At 52.9% G+C, this 14080-nt stretch overlaps 1 protein-coding gene across 1 annotated transcript; it reads right to left on the bottom strand.

The window, feature by feature from the left end:
* Positions 1-655: 655 nt before the first annotated feature.
* Positions 656-13653, bottom strand: TMEM82 (transmembrane protein 82). The gene is made up of 6 exons (XM_089665244.1): positions 13242-13653; positions 10939-11011; positions 7821-7995; positions 4917-5325; positions 3273-3460; positions 656-981 (listed from the first exon to the last, which is right to left on the bottom strand). The coding sequence occupies exons 1-6, from the start codon at positions 13321-13323 to the stop codon at positions 892-894; spliced, it is 1017 nt and encodes a 338-aa protein (XP_089521370.1). The 5' UTR covers positions 13324-13653; the 3' UTR covers positions 656-891.
* Positions 13654-14080: the final 427 nt, after the last annotated feature.

Genomic DNA, 14080 nt, shown 5'->3' with positions numbered 1-14080 from the left:
TGTGTCGCAGTTGGCAGATCACCAGTTGGGCCCCCATGTGTGTCGCGGTTGGCAGATCCCCAGTTGGGCCCCCATGTGTGTCGCGGTTGGCAGATCACCAGTTGGGCCCCCATGTGTGTCACGGTTGGCAGATCACCAGTTGGGCCCCCATGTGTGTCGCGGTTGGCAGATCACCAGTTGGGCCCCCATGTGTGTCGCGGTTGGCAGATCACCAGTTGGGCCCCCATGTGTGTCGCGGTTGGCAGATCACCAGTTGGGCCCCCATGTGTGTCGCGGTTGGCAGATCACCAGTTGGGCCCCCATGTGTGTCGCGGTTGGCAGATTCCTGGAGAGTAGGATCGCTCTGGTCCTGAAGGAGTTAATCTGGATTCAGAGCAGATGATGAGCGGCATCTAGTGGCCAAACAGCTAACTGCAGCAGTTGGTTCAGGTAGTGATTTTCTGTTCACTATTCCCCTTGTGTCAGGATAGATCTCCCCGCTAGCAGCCTGACAGGGGCTCCAACCCCCCCCCCCCACACCATACAAAACTGGACTCATTCATAGCTGGGGATCCTTTCTGCACTTTGTCTGGAGATCGGCAGGCAGAAGGAGAACGATCGATATTTGGATAAAGGAGCGAAGATCCACGCTATGCCAGGCAGCGAGATCTCCACATTGATTGGTAGGCGTCGGCTTTTTATTATTACATTGGGGATAAGGCGGGGGTGGGGGGTTAGTCCCGCCTTCTGCGATCTGTGGGTGTGGAAGGGGCGGGCGATCCTCCATGATGAGCTCTGCGAAGATTCTGCCAGTTCCAGGTTCAGTCTCTTCCTCTCATACTGCGCCATGGTATGTGGGGGCGATCCCGGCTCCAGGTGGGCCATGTAACAGTCCTCTCTTAGTACATAGGGTCAGTCTCTATCCTCCAGGTGGGCTTCTGTCCTCAGGGATCGTCGGGGGCCCGGGGCCCTTCTAGGATTTGTCGCCTTCATCCCATAATCCTGAAAGAGAAGAGAAAAGGAGGAGGAGCTATGAGAACACATGGGCAGCAGGCCTGATATGTGACGGGTAATGAATTCTGGGGGTTCGGCTGAAGATTTACACAGTTGTCAATCATTCATTCTCTTGACAAATGGCTGCCAGGAAAGCTAGGGGCAGATTTTAAAATGACAGCCGACTGTCAGCTCAGATGGTGCCTGACCATGAAGGAGGCCGGGCTTACTCCTGACCACGCATTCTCTGCATTACTTACTCCTGACCCCCCCGCATTCTGTGCATTACTTACTCCTGACCCCCGCATTCTGTGCATTACTTACTCCTGACCCCCGCATTCTGTGCATTACTTACTCCTGACCCCCGCATTCTGTGCATTACTTACTCCTGACCCCCGCATTCTGTGCATTACTCCTGACCCCCCCCCCCCGCATTCTGTGCATTACTTACTCCTGACCCCCCCCCCGCATTCTGTGCATTACTTACTCCTGACCCCCCCCCCCCCCGCATTCTGTGCATTACTTACTCCTGACCCCCACATTCTGTGCATTACTTACTCCTGACCCCCGCATTCTCTGCATTACTTACTCCTGACCCCCCCATTCTGTGCATTACTTACTCCTGACCCCCCTGCATTCTGTGCATTACTTACTCCTGACCCCCACATTCTGTGCGTATTTACTCCTGACCCCCGCATTCTCTGCATTATTTACTCCTGACCCCCCTGCATTCTGTGCATTACTTACTCCTGACCCCCGCATTCTCTGCATTACTTACTCCTGACCCCCCCATTCTCTGCATTACTTACTCCTGACCCCCCATTCTCTGCATTACTTACGCCTGACCCCCCCATTCTGTGCATTACTTACTCCTGACCCCCCCATTCTCTGCATTACTTACTCCTGACCCCCGCATTCTCTGCATTACTTACTCCTGACCCCCGCATTCTGTGCGTACTTACTCCTGACCCCCGCATTTTCTGCATTATTTACTCCTGACCCCCGCATTCTGTGCATTACTTACTCCTGACCCCCGCATTGTCTGCATTACTTACTCCTGACCCCCCCCCATTCTGTGCATTACTTACTCCTGACCCCCACATTCTCTGCATTACTTACTCCTGACCCCCCCATTCTGTGCATTACTTACTCCTGACCCCCGCATTCTCTGCATTACTTACTCCTGACCCCGCATTCTGTGCATTACTTACTCCTGACCCCCGCATTCTCTGCATTACTTACTCCTGACCCGCGCATTCTCTGCATTACTTACTCCTGACCCCCCTGCATTCTCTGCATTACTTACTCCTGACCCCCCCATTCTCTGCATTACTTACTCCTGACCCCCGCATTCTCTGCATTACTTACTCCTGACCCCCGCATTCTCTGCATTACTTACTCCTGACCCCCGCATTCTCTGCATTACTTACTCCTGACCCCCGCATTCTCTGCATTACTTACTCCTGACCCCCGCATTCTCTGCATTACTTACTCCTGACCCCCCCCATTCTCTGCATTACTTACTCCTGACCCCCGCATTCTCTGCATTACTTACTCCTGACCCGCGCATTCTCTGCATTACTTACTCCTGACCCCCGCATTCTCTGCATTACTTACTCCTGACCCCCGCATTCTCTGCATTACTTACTCCTGACCCCCGCATTCTCTGCATTACTTACTCCTGACCCCCGCATTCTCTGCATTACTTACTCCTGACCCCCGCATTCTCTGCATTACTTACTCCTGACCCCCGCATTCTCTGCATTACTTTCTCCTGACCCCCGCATTCTCTGCATTACTTTCTCCTGACCCCCCTGCATTCTCTGCATTACTTACTCCTGACCCGCGCATTCTCTGCATTACTTACTCCTGACCCCCCCATTCTGTGCATTACTTACTCCTGACCCCCCTGCATTCTGTGCATAACTTACTCCTGACCCCCCGCATTCTGTGCATTACTTACTCCTGACCCCCGCATTCTCTGCATTACTTACTCCTGACCCCCCTGCATTCTCTGCATTACTTACTCCTGACCCCCGCATTCTGTGCGTATTTACTCCTGACCCCCCCATTCTGTGCGTATTTACTCCTGACCCCCCTGCATTCTCTGCATTACTTACTCCTGACCCCCCTGCATTCTCTGCATTACTTACTCCTGACCCCCGCATTCTCTGCATTACTTACTCCTGACCCCCCCATTCTGTGCATTACTTACTCCTGACCCCCCCATTCTGTGCATTACAGCGATCGCAAGACACGCAGACCAGTGATCATTGGGGTGCACCGCATGATCATCTCACCTCCTCTCTGCAGATCTCCAGCATCATCCCCGCGTACATCAGGCACCAGATCTCTCCAATCAGAGACAAGAAGATGTGTAGAATGTCCGCCCATCGCCCCACCGTCATCATCAGGATCAGGAGACCCCCCATCCGCACAAACACCGTCTGGAACGCCATCTGTTCTGTGGGGTGCTGGTGCTGCTCCTCTGCAAAACACAAAATCACAGTCTATACTCACAGAGCAGATGTATATACTCACAGAGCAGATGTCTATACTCACACGCAGAGCAGATGTATATACTCACACGCAGGGCAGATGTATATACTCACACGCAGGGCAGATGTCTATAATCACACGCAGGGCAGATGTATATACTCACACGCAGGGCAGATGTATATACTCACACGCAGAGCAGATGTATATACTCACACGCAGGGCAGATGTATATACTCACACGCAGGGCAGATGTCTATAATCACACGCAGGGCAGATGTATATACTCACACGCAGGGCAGATGTATATACTCACACGCAGGGCAGATGTATATACTCACACGCAGGGCAGATGTCTATACTCACACGCAGGGCAGATGTATATACTCACACGCAGGGCAGATGTATATAATCACACGCAGGGCAGATGTCTATACTCACACGCAGGGCAGATGTCTATACTCACACGCAGGGCAGATGTCTATAATCACACGCAGGGCAGATGTCTATACTCACACGCAGGGCAGATGTCTATACTCACACGCAGGGCAGATGTCTATAATCACACGCAGGGCAGATGTCTATACTCACACGCAGGGCAGATGTATATACTCACACGCAGGGCAGATGTATATAATCACACGCAGGGCAGATGTCTATACTCACACGCAGGGCAGATGTCTATACTCACACGCAGGGCAGATGTCTATACTCACACGCAGGGCAGATGTATATAATCACACGCAGGGCAGATGTCTATACTCACACGCAGGGCAGATGTCTATACTCACACGCAGGGCAGATGTCTATACTCACACGCAGGGCAGATGTATATAATCACACGCAGGGCAGATGTCTATACTCACACGCAGGGCAGATGTATATACTCACACGCAGGGCAGATGTCTATACTCACACGCAGGGCAGATGTCTATACTCACACGCAGGGCAGATGTCTATACTCACACGCAGAGCAGATGTCTATACTCACATGCAGGGCATATGTCTATAATCACACGCAGGGCAGATGTATGAACTCACACACAGAGCAGATGACTATACTCACACACAGGACCAGGGGCGGACTGACAACTCATGGGGCCCCTGTGTCCTCGGCCACACTCAAATCACACCCAAAAAAGCCTATGAAAGGTACCGGGGACATCTCATGGAGCCCCCTACTGACCCCGGGCCCTCAGGCAGTGCTTGAGCTCCCAAATGGTCAGTCCACCCCTGTGCAGGGCAGATGTACATACTCACACACAGAGCAGACGTATATACTCACACACAGAGCAGACGTATATACTCACACACAGAGCAGACGTATATACTCACACACTAATGTGTGGCCCCCATGCCCTCGGAATTCTCGGTGTAGTTCAGTATACCCGCTGCCCCCCGTCTGCAGAGCATTGCACCCCTCCCATGGGGGCCCCTGTGGCCCTCACCTTGCATGTAGATGACCAGCAGGGTGTAGCAGATGGTCAGCGGGGTCCAGAAGCGGACGGCCTCCGACGTGGTCAGGAAATCTCGGTTGATCACGGCGACCGCAGCCAAATCAGAGACCAGGAAGGCCACCCTGAGGGCCCGGCACAGGAAAGGCGGCACGTCCCGCCAGCATGCCAGGAGAGTCAGGCACACCCCGCAGTAACGCTCGCTGCTGTGCAGCCGGTACATCTCCCCAATGTGACGCAACATCCGCCTCGTCTGCCACACCACCAGGCTGGAGAGCCCGGCCGCCAGCAGCAGGTTCCAGGTGCGGTGAGGGGCCCCTTCCTGCAGGTAGTCCAGGCTACACGCCATGCCGCAACCCAACGAGAACTGGCACAGGAGGAAGAGCTGCGAGCTCTGCGAACCCTGCGGAGGGAAGAGGGACAGATCAGTCACAGGGACACCCCCAAACATGGACACCCCCATACATAGATACCCCCCAAACATGGACACCCCCAAACATGGACACCCCCCAAACATGGACACCCCCCAAACATGGATACCCCCCATACATGGATACCCCCATACACATGGATACCCCCATACATGGATACCCCCCAATACATGGACACCCCCAAACATGGATACCCCCCAAACATGGATACCCCCATACATAGATACCTCCCAATACATGGACACCCCCAAACATGGATACCCCCCCAAACATGGATACCCCCATACATAGATACCCCCCAATACATGGACACCCCCAAACATGGATACCCCCATACATAGATACCCCCCCATACATGGACACCCCCATACATGGATACCCCCCATACAGGTATACCCCCATACATGGACACCCCCAAACATGGACACCCCCAAACATGGATACCCCCCCCCATACACATGTATACTCCCCCCACACATGGATACCCCCCCATACACAAAAATATTCACCCCCTATACATGTATACCCCACATACACGGATACACCCCAAACACATGTATACCCCCCCTACACATGTATACCCCCCCACACATGGATGCCCCCCTACACATGTATACCCCCCCACACATGTATACCCCCGACACACATGTATACCACCCACAAATGGATACCCCCCCACACATGGATAACCCCCATACACATTTATGCCCCCCAACACATGTACACCCTCCCACATACACAAACATAGTCACCACCCTATATATACTGTATGCCCCGCCCACATACATAGTCACCACCCTATATATACTGTATGCCCTGCCCACATACATAGTCCCCACCCTATATATACTGTATGCCCCGCCCACATACATAGTCACCACCCTATATATACTGTATGCCCCGCACACATACATAGTCCCCACCCTATATATACTGTATGCCCCGCCCACATACATAGTCACCACCCTATATATACTGTATGCCCCGCACACATACATAGTCACCACCCTATATATACTGTATGCCCCGCCCACATACACCAATAGATGGAGTAGCAGACATTTCTTGGTACAGACAGCGCCGGTGCTGCCACCTGACACCGAGCCACCAATGAAGAAGGGACAGAGAGCAGCGGTCACCCCAGGAGGTGGCGGGAGGAGCTGGACAAACCCCGCTGCACTCTATGACAGGAGGACAATATTGTTTGCTTTGGACACCTAAACCGGAGTTGGGAGAATCTGGAGCGCTTCAGTGCCGGATTTGGGCCCCAATGTGCTGGCCAGCAGGGAAAGTGTTTACTACAGACTGATACTGTAACATTGTCCCATAGGCAGGACCATCCCCAGTTTAGAGAGCGGGGGTCAGTCACGGGACCCAGTATAGAGAGCGGGGGTCAGTCACGGGACCACTGACGTCTTATTCCAACATGACTGCGCACCAGTACACAAAGCAAGGTCCATAAAGACATGGAGGAGCCAGTTTGGGGTGGAGGAACTTGACTGTCCTGCACAGAGTCCTGACCTCAACCCCATAGAACACCTTTGGGATGAATTAGAGCGGAGACTGCGAGCCAGGCCTCCTCCCCCGACATCAGTGCCCCTCCCCCGACATCAGTGCCTGACCTGACAAATGTGCTTCTGGAAGAATGGTCCAACCTTCCCATAGACACCCTCCTAAACCTTGTGGGGGGCCTTCCCAGAAGAGTTGAAGCTGTTATAGCTGCAAAGGGCGGGGCCAACTCAATATTGAACCCTGTAGGCTGAGACTGGGGGGTCATTAAAGGTCATGTGTGTGGAAAGGGCGGGACCAACTCAATATTGAACCCTACGGACTAAGACTGGGGGGCCATTAAAGGTCATGTGCGTGGGAAGGGCGGGGCCAACTCAATATTGAACCCTACGGACTAAGACTGGGGGGCCATTAAAGGTCATGTGCGTGGGAAGGGCGGGGCCAACTCAATATTGAACCCTACGGACTAAGACTGGGGGGCCATTAAAGGTCATGTGCGTGGGAAGGGCGGGGCCAACTCAATATTGAACCCTACGGACTAAGACTGGGGGGCCATTAAAGGTCATGTGCGTGGGAAGGGCGGGGCCAACTCAATATTGAACCCTACGGACTAAGACTGGGGGGCAATTAAAGGTCATGTGCGTGGGAAGGGCGGGGCCAACTCAATATTGAACCCTACGGACTAAGACTGGGGGGCAATTAAAGGTCATGTGCGTGGGAAGGGCGGGGCCAACTCAATATTGGATCCTACGGACTAAGACTGGGGGGCCATTAAAGGTCATGTGTGTGGGAAGGGCGGGGCCAACTCAATATTGGATCCTACGGACTAAGACTGGGGGGCCATTAAAGGTCATGTGTGTGGGAAGGCCGGGGCCCAATACTTGGGACAATATAGTGTAGATATATATCTCCTGTATATACTTCACCCACAAACATGGACCTGTATACTGATATGGACCTTCTGCATGGACAGGATCATGGAGACGGCACGCAGAGAGAATTCCAGGACCACCAGAGCTCCCACCCGGGGCCCCAGCAGGGCGTAGATGGTGCTGAGCAGCACCAGATGGAGCAGACCGCGGAGGCGGGACTGAGATCCAAGGCGTGGCGCTTTCTTCTCTCTGTCCGGATCACTGAGGGAGAGAAATCATTATTTAGCACAGCAGCCAATCAGATTGCAGTTCTCATGTTTCCACCTGTTTTCACACATGATACACAACATGAAATATCTGCTCCCATGGGGGTCGTCCTCTACGTATGGGGGAGGGGAGGGGGGTGCACCATCCTCTGTGTGTGTGTGGGGGGGCCTCACTGACTGACCCCCCAATATAAGGGACATTCTTCCCACTGACCACCAATGTAAGGGACATTCTTCCCACTGACCCCCAATGTAAGGGACATTCTTCCCACTGACCCCCAATGTAAGGGACATTCTTCCCACTGACCACCAATGTAAGGGACATTCTTCCCACTGACCCCCAATGTAAGAAACATTCTTCCCACTGACCCCCAATGTAAGGGACATTCTTCCCACTGACCCCCAATGTAAGGGACATTCTTCCCACTGACCCCCAATGTAAGGGACATTCTTCCCACTGACCCCCAATGTAAGGGACATTCTTCCCACTGACCACCAATGTAAGGGACATTCTTCCCACCGATCACCAATGTAAGGGACATTCTTCCCACTGACCCCCAATGTAAGGGACATTCTTCCCACTGACCCCCAATGTAAGGGACATTCTTCCCACTGACCTCCAATGTAAGGGACATTCTTCCCACTGACCACCAATGTAAGGGACATTCTTCCCACTGACCCCCCAATGTAAGGGACATTCTTCCCACCGACCTCCAATGTAAGGGACATTCTTCCCACTGACCCCCAATGTAAGGGACATTCTTCCCACTGACCACTAATGTAAGGGACATTCTTCCCACTGATCCCCAATGTAAGGGGCATTCTTCCCACTGACCCCCAATGTAAGGGACATTCTTCCCACTGATCCCCAATGTAAGGGACATTCTTCCCACTGACCCCCAATGTAAGGGACATTCTTCCCACTGACCACCAATGTAAGGGACATTCTTCCCACTGACCCCCAATGTAAGGGACATTCTTCCCACTGACCCCCAATGTAAGGGACATTCTTCCCACTGACCACCAATGTAAGGGACATTCTTCCCACTGACCACCAATGTAAGGGACATTCTTCCCACCGACCCCCAATGTAAGGGACATTCTTCCCACTGATCCCCAATGTAAGGGACATTCTTCCCACTGACCCCCAATGTAAGGGACATTCTTCCCACTGACCCCCAATGTAAGGGACATTCTTCTCACTGACCACCAATGTAAGGGACATTCTTCCCACTGACCCCCAATGTAAGGGACATTCTTCTCACTGACCACCAATGTAAGGGACATTCTTCCCACCGATCACCAATGTAAGGGACATTCTTCCCACTGACCCCCAATGTAAGGGACATTCTTCCCACTGACCCCCAATGTAAGGGACATTCTTCCCACTGACCACCAATGTAAGGGACATTCTTCCCACCGATCACCAATGTAAGGGACATTCTTCCCACTGACCCCCAATGTAAGGGACATTCTTCCCACTGACCCCCAATGTAAGGGACATTCTTCCCACTGACCTCCAATGTAAGGGACATTCTTCCCACTGACCACCAATGTAAGGGACATTCTTCCCACTGACCCCCCAATGTAAGGGACATTCTTCCCACCGACCTCCAATGTAAGGGACATTCTTCCCACTGACCCCCAATGTAAGGGACATTCTTCCCACTGACCCCCAATGTAAGGGACATTCTTCCCACTGACCCCCAATGTAAGGGACATTCTTCTCACTGACCACCAATGTAAGGGGCATTCTTCCCACTGACCACCAATGTAAGGGACATTCTTCCCACTGACCCCCAATGTAAGGGACATTCTTCCCACCGACCTCCAATGTAAGGGACATTCTGCCCACTGATCACCAATATAAGGGACATTCTTCCCACTGACCCCCAATGTAAGGGACATTCTTCCCACTGACCCCCAATGTAAGGGACATTCTTCCCACTGATCCCCAATGTAAGGGGCATTCTTCCCACTGACCCCCAATGTAAGGGACATTCTTCCCACTGATCCCCAATGTAAGGGACATTCTTCCCACTGACCCCCAATGTAAGGGACATTCTTCCCACTGACCACCAATGTAAGGGACATTCTTCCCACTGACCCCCAATGTAAGGGACATTCTTCCCACTGACCCCCAATGTAAGGGACATTCTTCCCACTGACCACCAATGTAAGGGACATTCTTCCCACTGACCACCAATGTAAGGGACATTCTTCCCACCGACCCCCAATGTAAGGGACATTCTTCCCACTGATCCCCAATGTAAGGGACATTCTTCCCACTGACCCCCAATGTAAGGGACATTCTTCCCACTGACCCCCAATGTAAGGGACATTCTTCTCACTGACCACCAATGTAAGGGACATTCTTCTCACTGACCCCCCAATGTAAGGGACATTCTTCCCACTGACCCCCAATGTAAGGGACATTCTTCTCACTGACCACCAATGTAAGGGACATTCTTCCCACTGACCCCCAATGTAAGGGACATTCTTCTCACTGACCACCAATGTAAGGGACATTCTTCCCACTGACCCCCAATGTAAGGGACATTCTTCCCACTGACCCCCCAATGTAAGGGACATTCTCCCTCTGATGGTCCCACAGATGTTCTGAGTTGTAGAATGATTAGTTGGGCTCCTCTAGAAGATATCCATTGAAATCCTCCTCATCTAGAACCCCCCATAATCGGGACCTTTATCTGGCGCAGACCACCCATTGGACCGATCCTTCCCCCAATACAGAGAAGTAGATGATGGGACTGCGGGGGGATCAGAGGGACCCCGGATACAGCACTATGTCTAGGCTGGGTAGAAGTCCCCCGGGTGTATGAATCGCTCCTGGGGGGTCCCAGGGGGTCCCGGGGGGGGGGGGATAGTGAGGGGGATGGGTGCCGGTTCCCGGTGTCTCCCGTTGCTGATGGCGACTTACTTGAGACATTTGATGTAGAGATAAACCCGCATGAGGTTGTAGAGGACGGAGACGGCACACGCCCCCACCACACCTGGAAGACAAGACACGCCCATTACTCCTCGCCATAGGACTACAGCAGGGGTCCCCAAACTGCGGTCCGGGGGCCAGATGTGGCCCTTTCCTGTATTTTATCCGGCCCTTGACACCAATTATTATTCCCCCCACTGACACCAATGATGGGGGCACTATTCCTCCCACTGACACCAATGATGGGGCACTATTCCTCCCACTGACACCAATGATGGGGCACTGTTCCTTCCACTGATACTAATGATGGGGTACTATTCCTCCCACTGACACCAATGATGGGGCACTATTCCTCCCACTGACACCAATGATGGGGGCACTATTCCTCCCACTGACACCAATGATGGGACACTATTCCTCCCACTGATACCAATGATGGGGCACTATTCCCCCCACTGACACCAATGATGGGGCACTATTCCCCCCACTGACACCAATGATGGGGGCACTATTCCCCCCACTGACACCAATGATGGGGCACTATTCCTCCCACTGACACCAATGATGGGGGCACTATTCCTCCCACTGACACCAATGATGGGGCACTATTCCCCCCACTGACACCAATGATGGGGCACTATTCCCCCCACTGACACCAATGATGGGGCACTATTCCTCCCACTGACACCAATGATGGGGGCACTATTCCTCCCACTGACACCAATGATGGGGCACTATTCCTCCCACTGACACCAATGATGGGGGCACTATTCCTCCCACTGACACCAATGATGGGGCACTATTCCTCCCACTGACACCAATGATGGGGCACTACTCCTCCCACTGACACCAATGATGAGGCACTATTCCTCCCACTGACACCAATGATGGGGCACTATTCCTCCCACTGACACCAATGATGGGGCACTATTCCTCCCACTGACACCAATGATGGGGCACTATTCCTCCCACTGACACCAATGATGGGGCACTATTCCTCCCACTGACACCAATGATGGGGCACTATTCCCCCCACTGACACCAATGGTGGGGCACTATTCCTCCCACTGACACCAATGGTGGGGCACTATTCCTCCCACTGACACCAATGATGGGGCACTATTCCTCCCACTGACACCAATGATGGGGCACTATTCCTCCCACTGACACCAATGATGGGGCACTATTCCTCCCACTGATACCAATGATGGGGCACTATTCCTCCCACTGACACCAATGATGGGGCACTATTCCTCCCACTGACACCAATGATGGGGCACTATTCCTCCCACTGACACCAATGATGGGGCATTCTTTACTGCCACTGATCCTGGGACATTTCCTGTCCCCACTGACCACAGTCCGGCCCCCTAAAGTTTGAAGGACAGTAAACTGTTTTGTTTGGAGACCCCCGGCCCAGAGCCATGTATACCGGGACTACAGTCACAGGGTCAGAATCAGTGAGGACTAGGTGTGGGTTAGTGAGGACCAGGGGTGGACTGATAACTCATGGGGCCCCCGGGCAATAGGGGATCATGGGGCCCCTGTGTCCTCATCCACTCTCAAATCACAACCAAAAAAGCCTATGAAAGGTACCAGGGGCATCTCATGGGGCCCCCTACTGACCCCGGGCCCTCGGGCAATGCCTGAGTTCCCAAATGGTCAGTCCGCCCCTGGTGAGGACAAGTTGTGGGTCAGTGAAGACTAGTTGTGGGGTAGTGAGGACTAGTTGTGGGTCAGTGAGGAATATTTGTGGGTTAGTGAGGACTAGTTGTGGGGTAGTGAGGACTAGTTGTGGGGTAGTGAGGACTAGTTGTGGGTCAGTGAGGAATATTTGTGGGTTAGTGAGGACTAGTTGTGGGGTAGTGAGGACTAGTTGTGGGCGGGGTAGTGAGGACTAGTTGTGGGGTAGTGAGGACTAGTTGTGGGGTAGTGAGGACTAGTTGTGGGTCAGTGAGGACTAGTTGTGGGGTAGTGAGGACTAGTTGTGGGGTAGTGAGGACTAGTTGTGGGGTAGTGAGGACAAGTTGTGGGTCAGTGAGGACTAGTTGTGGGTCAGTGAGGACTAGTTGTGGGCGGGGTAGTGAGGACTAGTTGTGGGGTAGTGAGGACTAGTTGTGGGGTAGTGAGGACTAGTTGTGGGGTAGTGAGGACTAGTTGTGGGTCAGTGAGGACTAGTTGTGGGGTAGTGAGGACTAGTTGTGGGTCAGTGAGGACTAGTTGTGGGTCAGTGAGGACTAGTTGTGGGGTAGTGAGGACTAGTTGTGGGCGGGTTAGTTGGTCAGTCGTCTCACCTTGTAGAAGAGAGTCCACGCCGCCCCAGAAGTCCCAGGGCACCCCGGGGAGGAAGGAGGCCACGTAGGAGAAGAGCCCCATCGCCTGGCTGTGCTCTGGAGTCTGCGCTGCGTCTGGCTGGACTCGGCTCCCTCCTGTCTGTTATTGCAGAGTAAAGGTCACATTGTGACATCACTGAGCACACAGACATTAACCCATCGCTGCCTCTCTGGGGCCCTAGACAGACCCCGTGTGGCCCCTGTTATAATGGGACTCCTGCTATCCCAGGGATGGACTTTACCCTCTGCGCATGTGCTGACGTCTGATCGCCGCTGTGGGCGGAGGCCCTCCATAGGACACCAACCATGTGACTGTGGAGTCGCCCATCAAACCGATCGATCTGTCCGGACGCAACGCGCAACACAACGTAGGGAGGAGACACCAAATGCAGCCCCCCCCCATACAATGTAACCTCACTCTAATAGCCCCCCATGCATTCTAATAGCCCCCCATACATTCTAATAGCCCCCCATACATTCTAATAACACCCCCATACATTCTAATAGCACCCCCATACATTCTAATAATACCCCCCATGCATTCTAATAGCCCCCCCCATACATTCTAATAATACCCCCCATGCATTCAAACAGCCCCCCCCATACATTCTAATAGCCCCCCATATATTCTAATAACACCCCCATCCCCCATGCATTCTAATAGCCCCCCATACATTCTAATAATATCCCTTATACATTCTAATAGCCCCCCCTATGCATTCAAACAGCCTCCTATACATTCTAATAGCCCCCCATACATTCTAATAGCCCCCCCATGCATTGGCAGATGCACATATTTT

This window comes from Staurois parvus, unplaced genomic scaffold (genome assembly GCF_062004578.1).
Source record: "Staurois parvus isolate SC_StPar_1 unplaced genomic scaffold, SC_StPar_1.0 ptg002158l, whole genome shotgun sequence".
In the NCBI taxonomy this organism is placed as follows: Eukaryota; Metazoa; Chordata; class Amphibia; order Anura; family Ranidae; genus Staurois; species Staurois parvus.
Note: the sequence above shows the minus strand (reverse complement) of the source record. Positions and strands in the feature narration are given on the sequence as shown.

What these genes read in the sequence shown, in the direction of transcription:
- TMEM82 (XM_089665244.1), bottom strand. Translation starts at nt 13,323, where the DNA reads ATGGGGCTCTTCTCCTACGTGGCCTCCTTCCTCCCCGGGGTGCCCTGG. An exon ending in CTCTACATCAAATGTCTCAA is followed by an intron (nt 7,996 to 10,938) that starts GTAAGTCGCCAT and finishes TCTCTCCCTCAG; the next exon opens with TGATCCGGACAGAGAGAAGA. An exon ending in GCTGGTCATCTACATGCAAG is followed by an intron (nt 3,461 to 4,916) that starts GTGAGGGCCACA and finishes TGTGTTTTGCAG; the next exon opens with AGGAGCAGCACCAGCACCCC.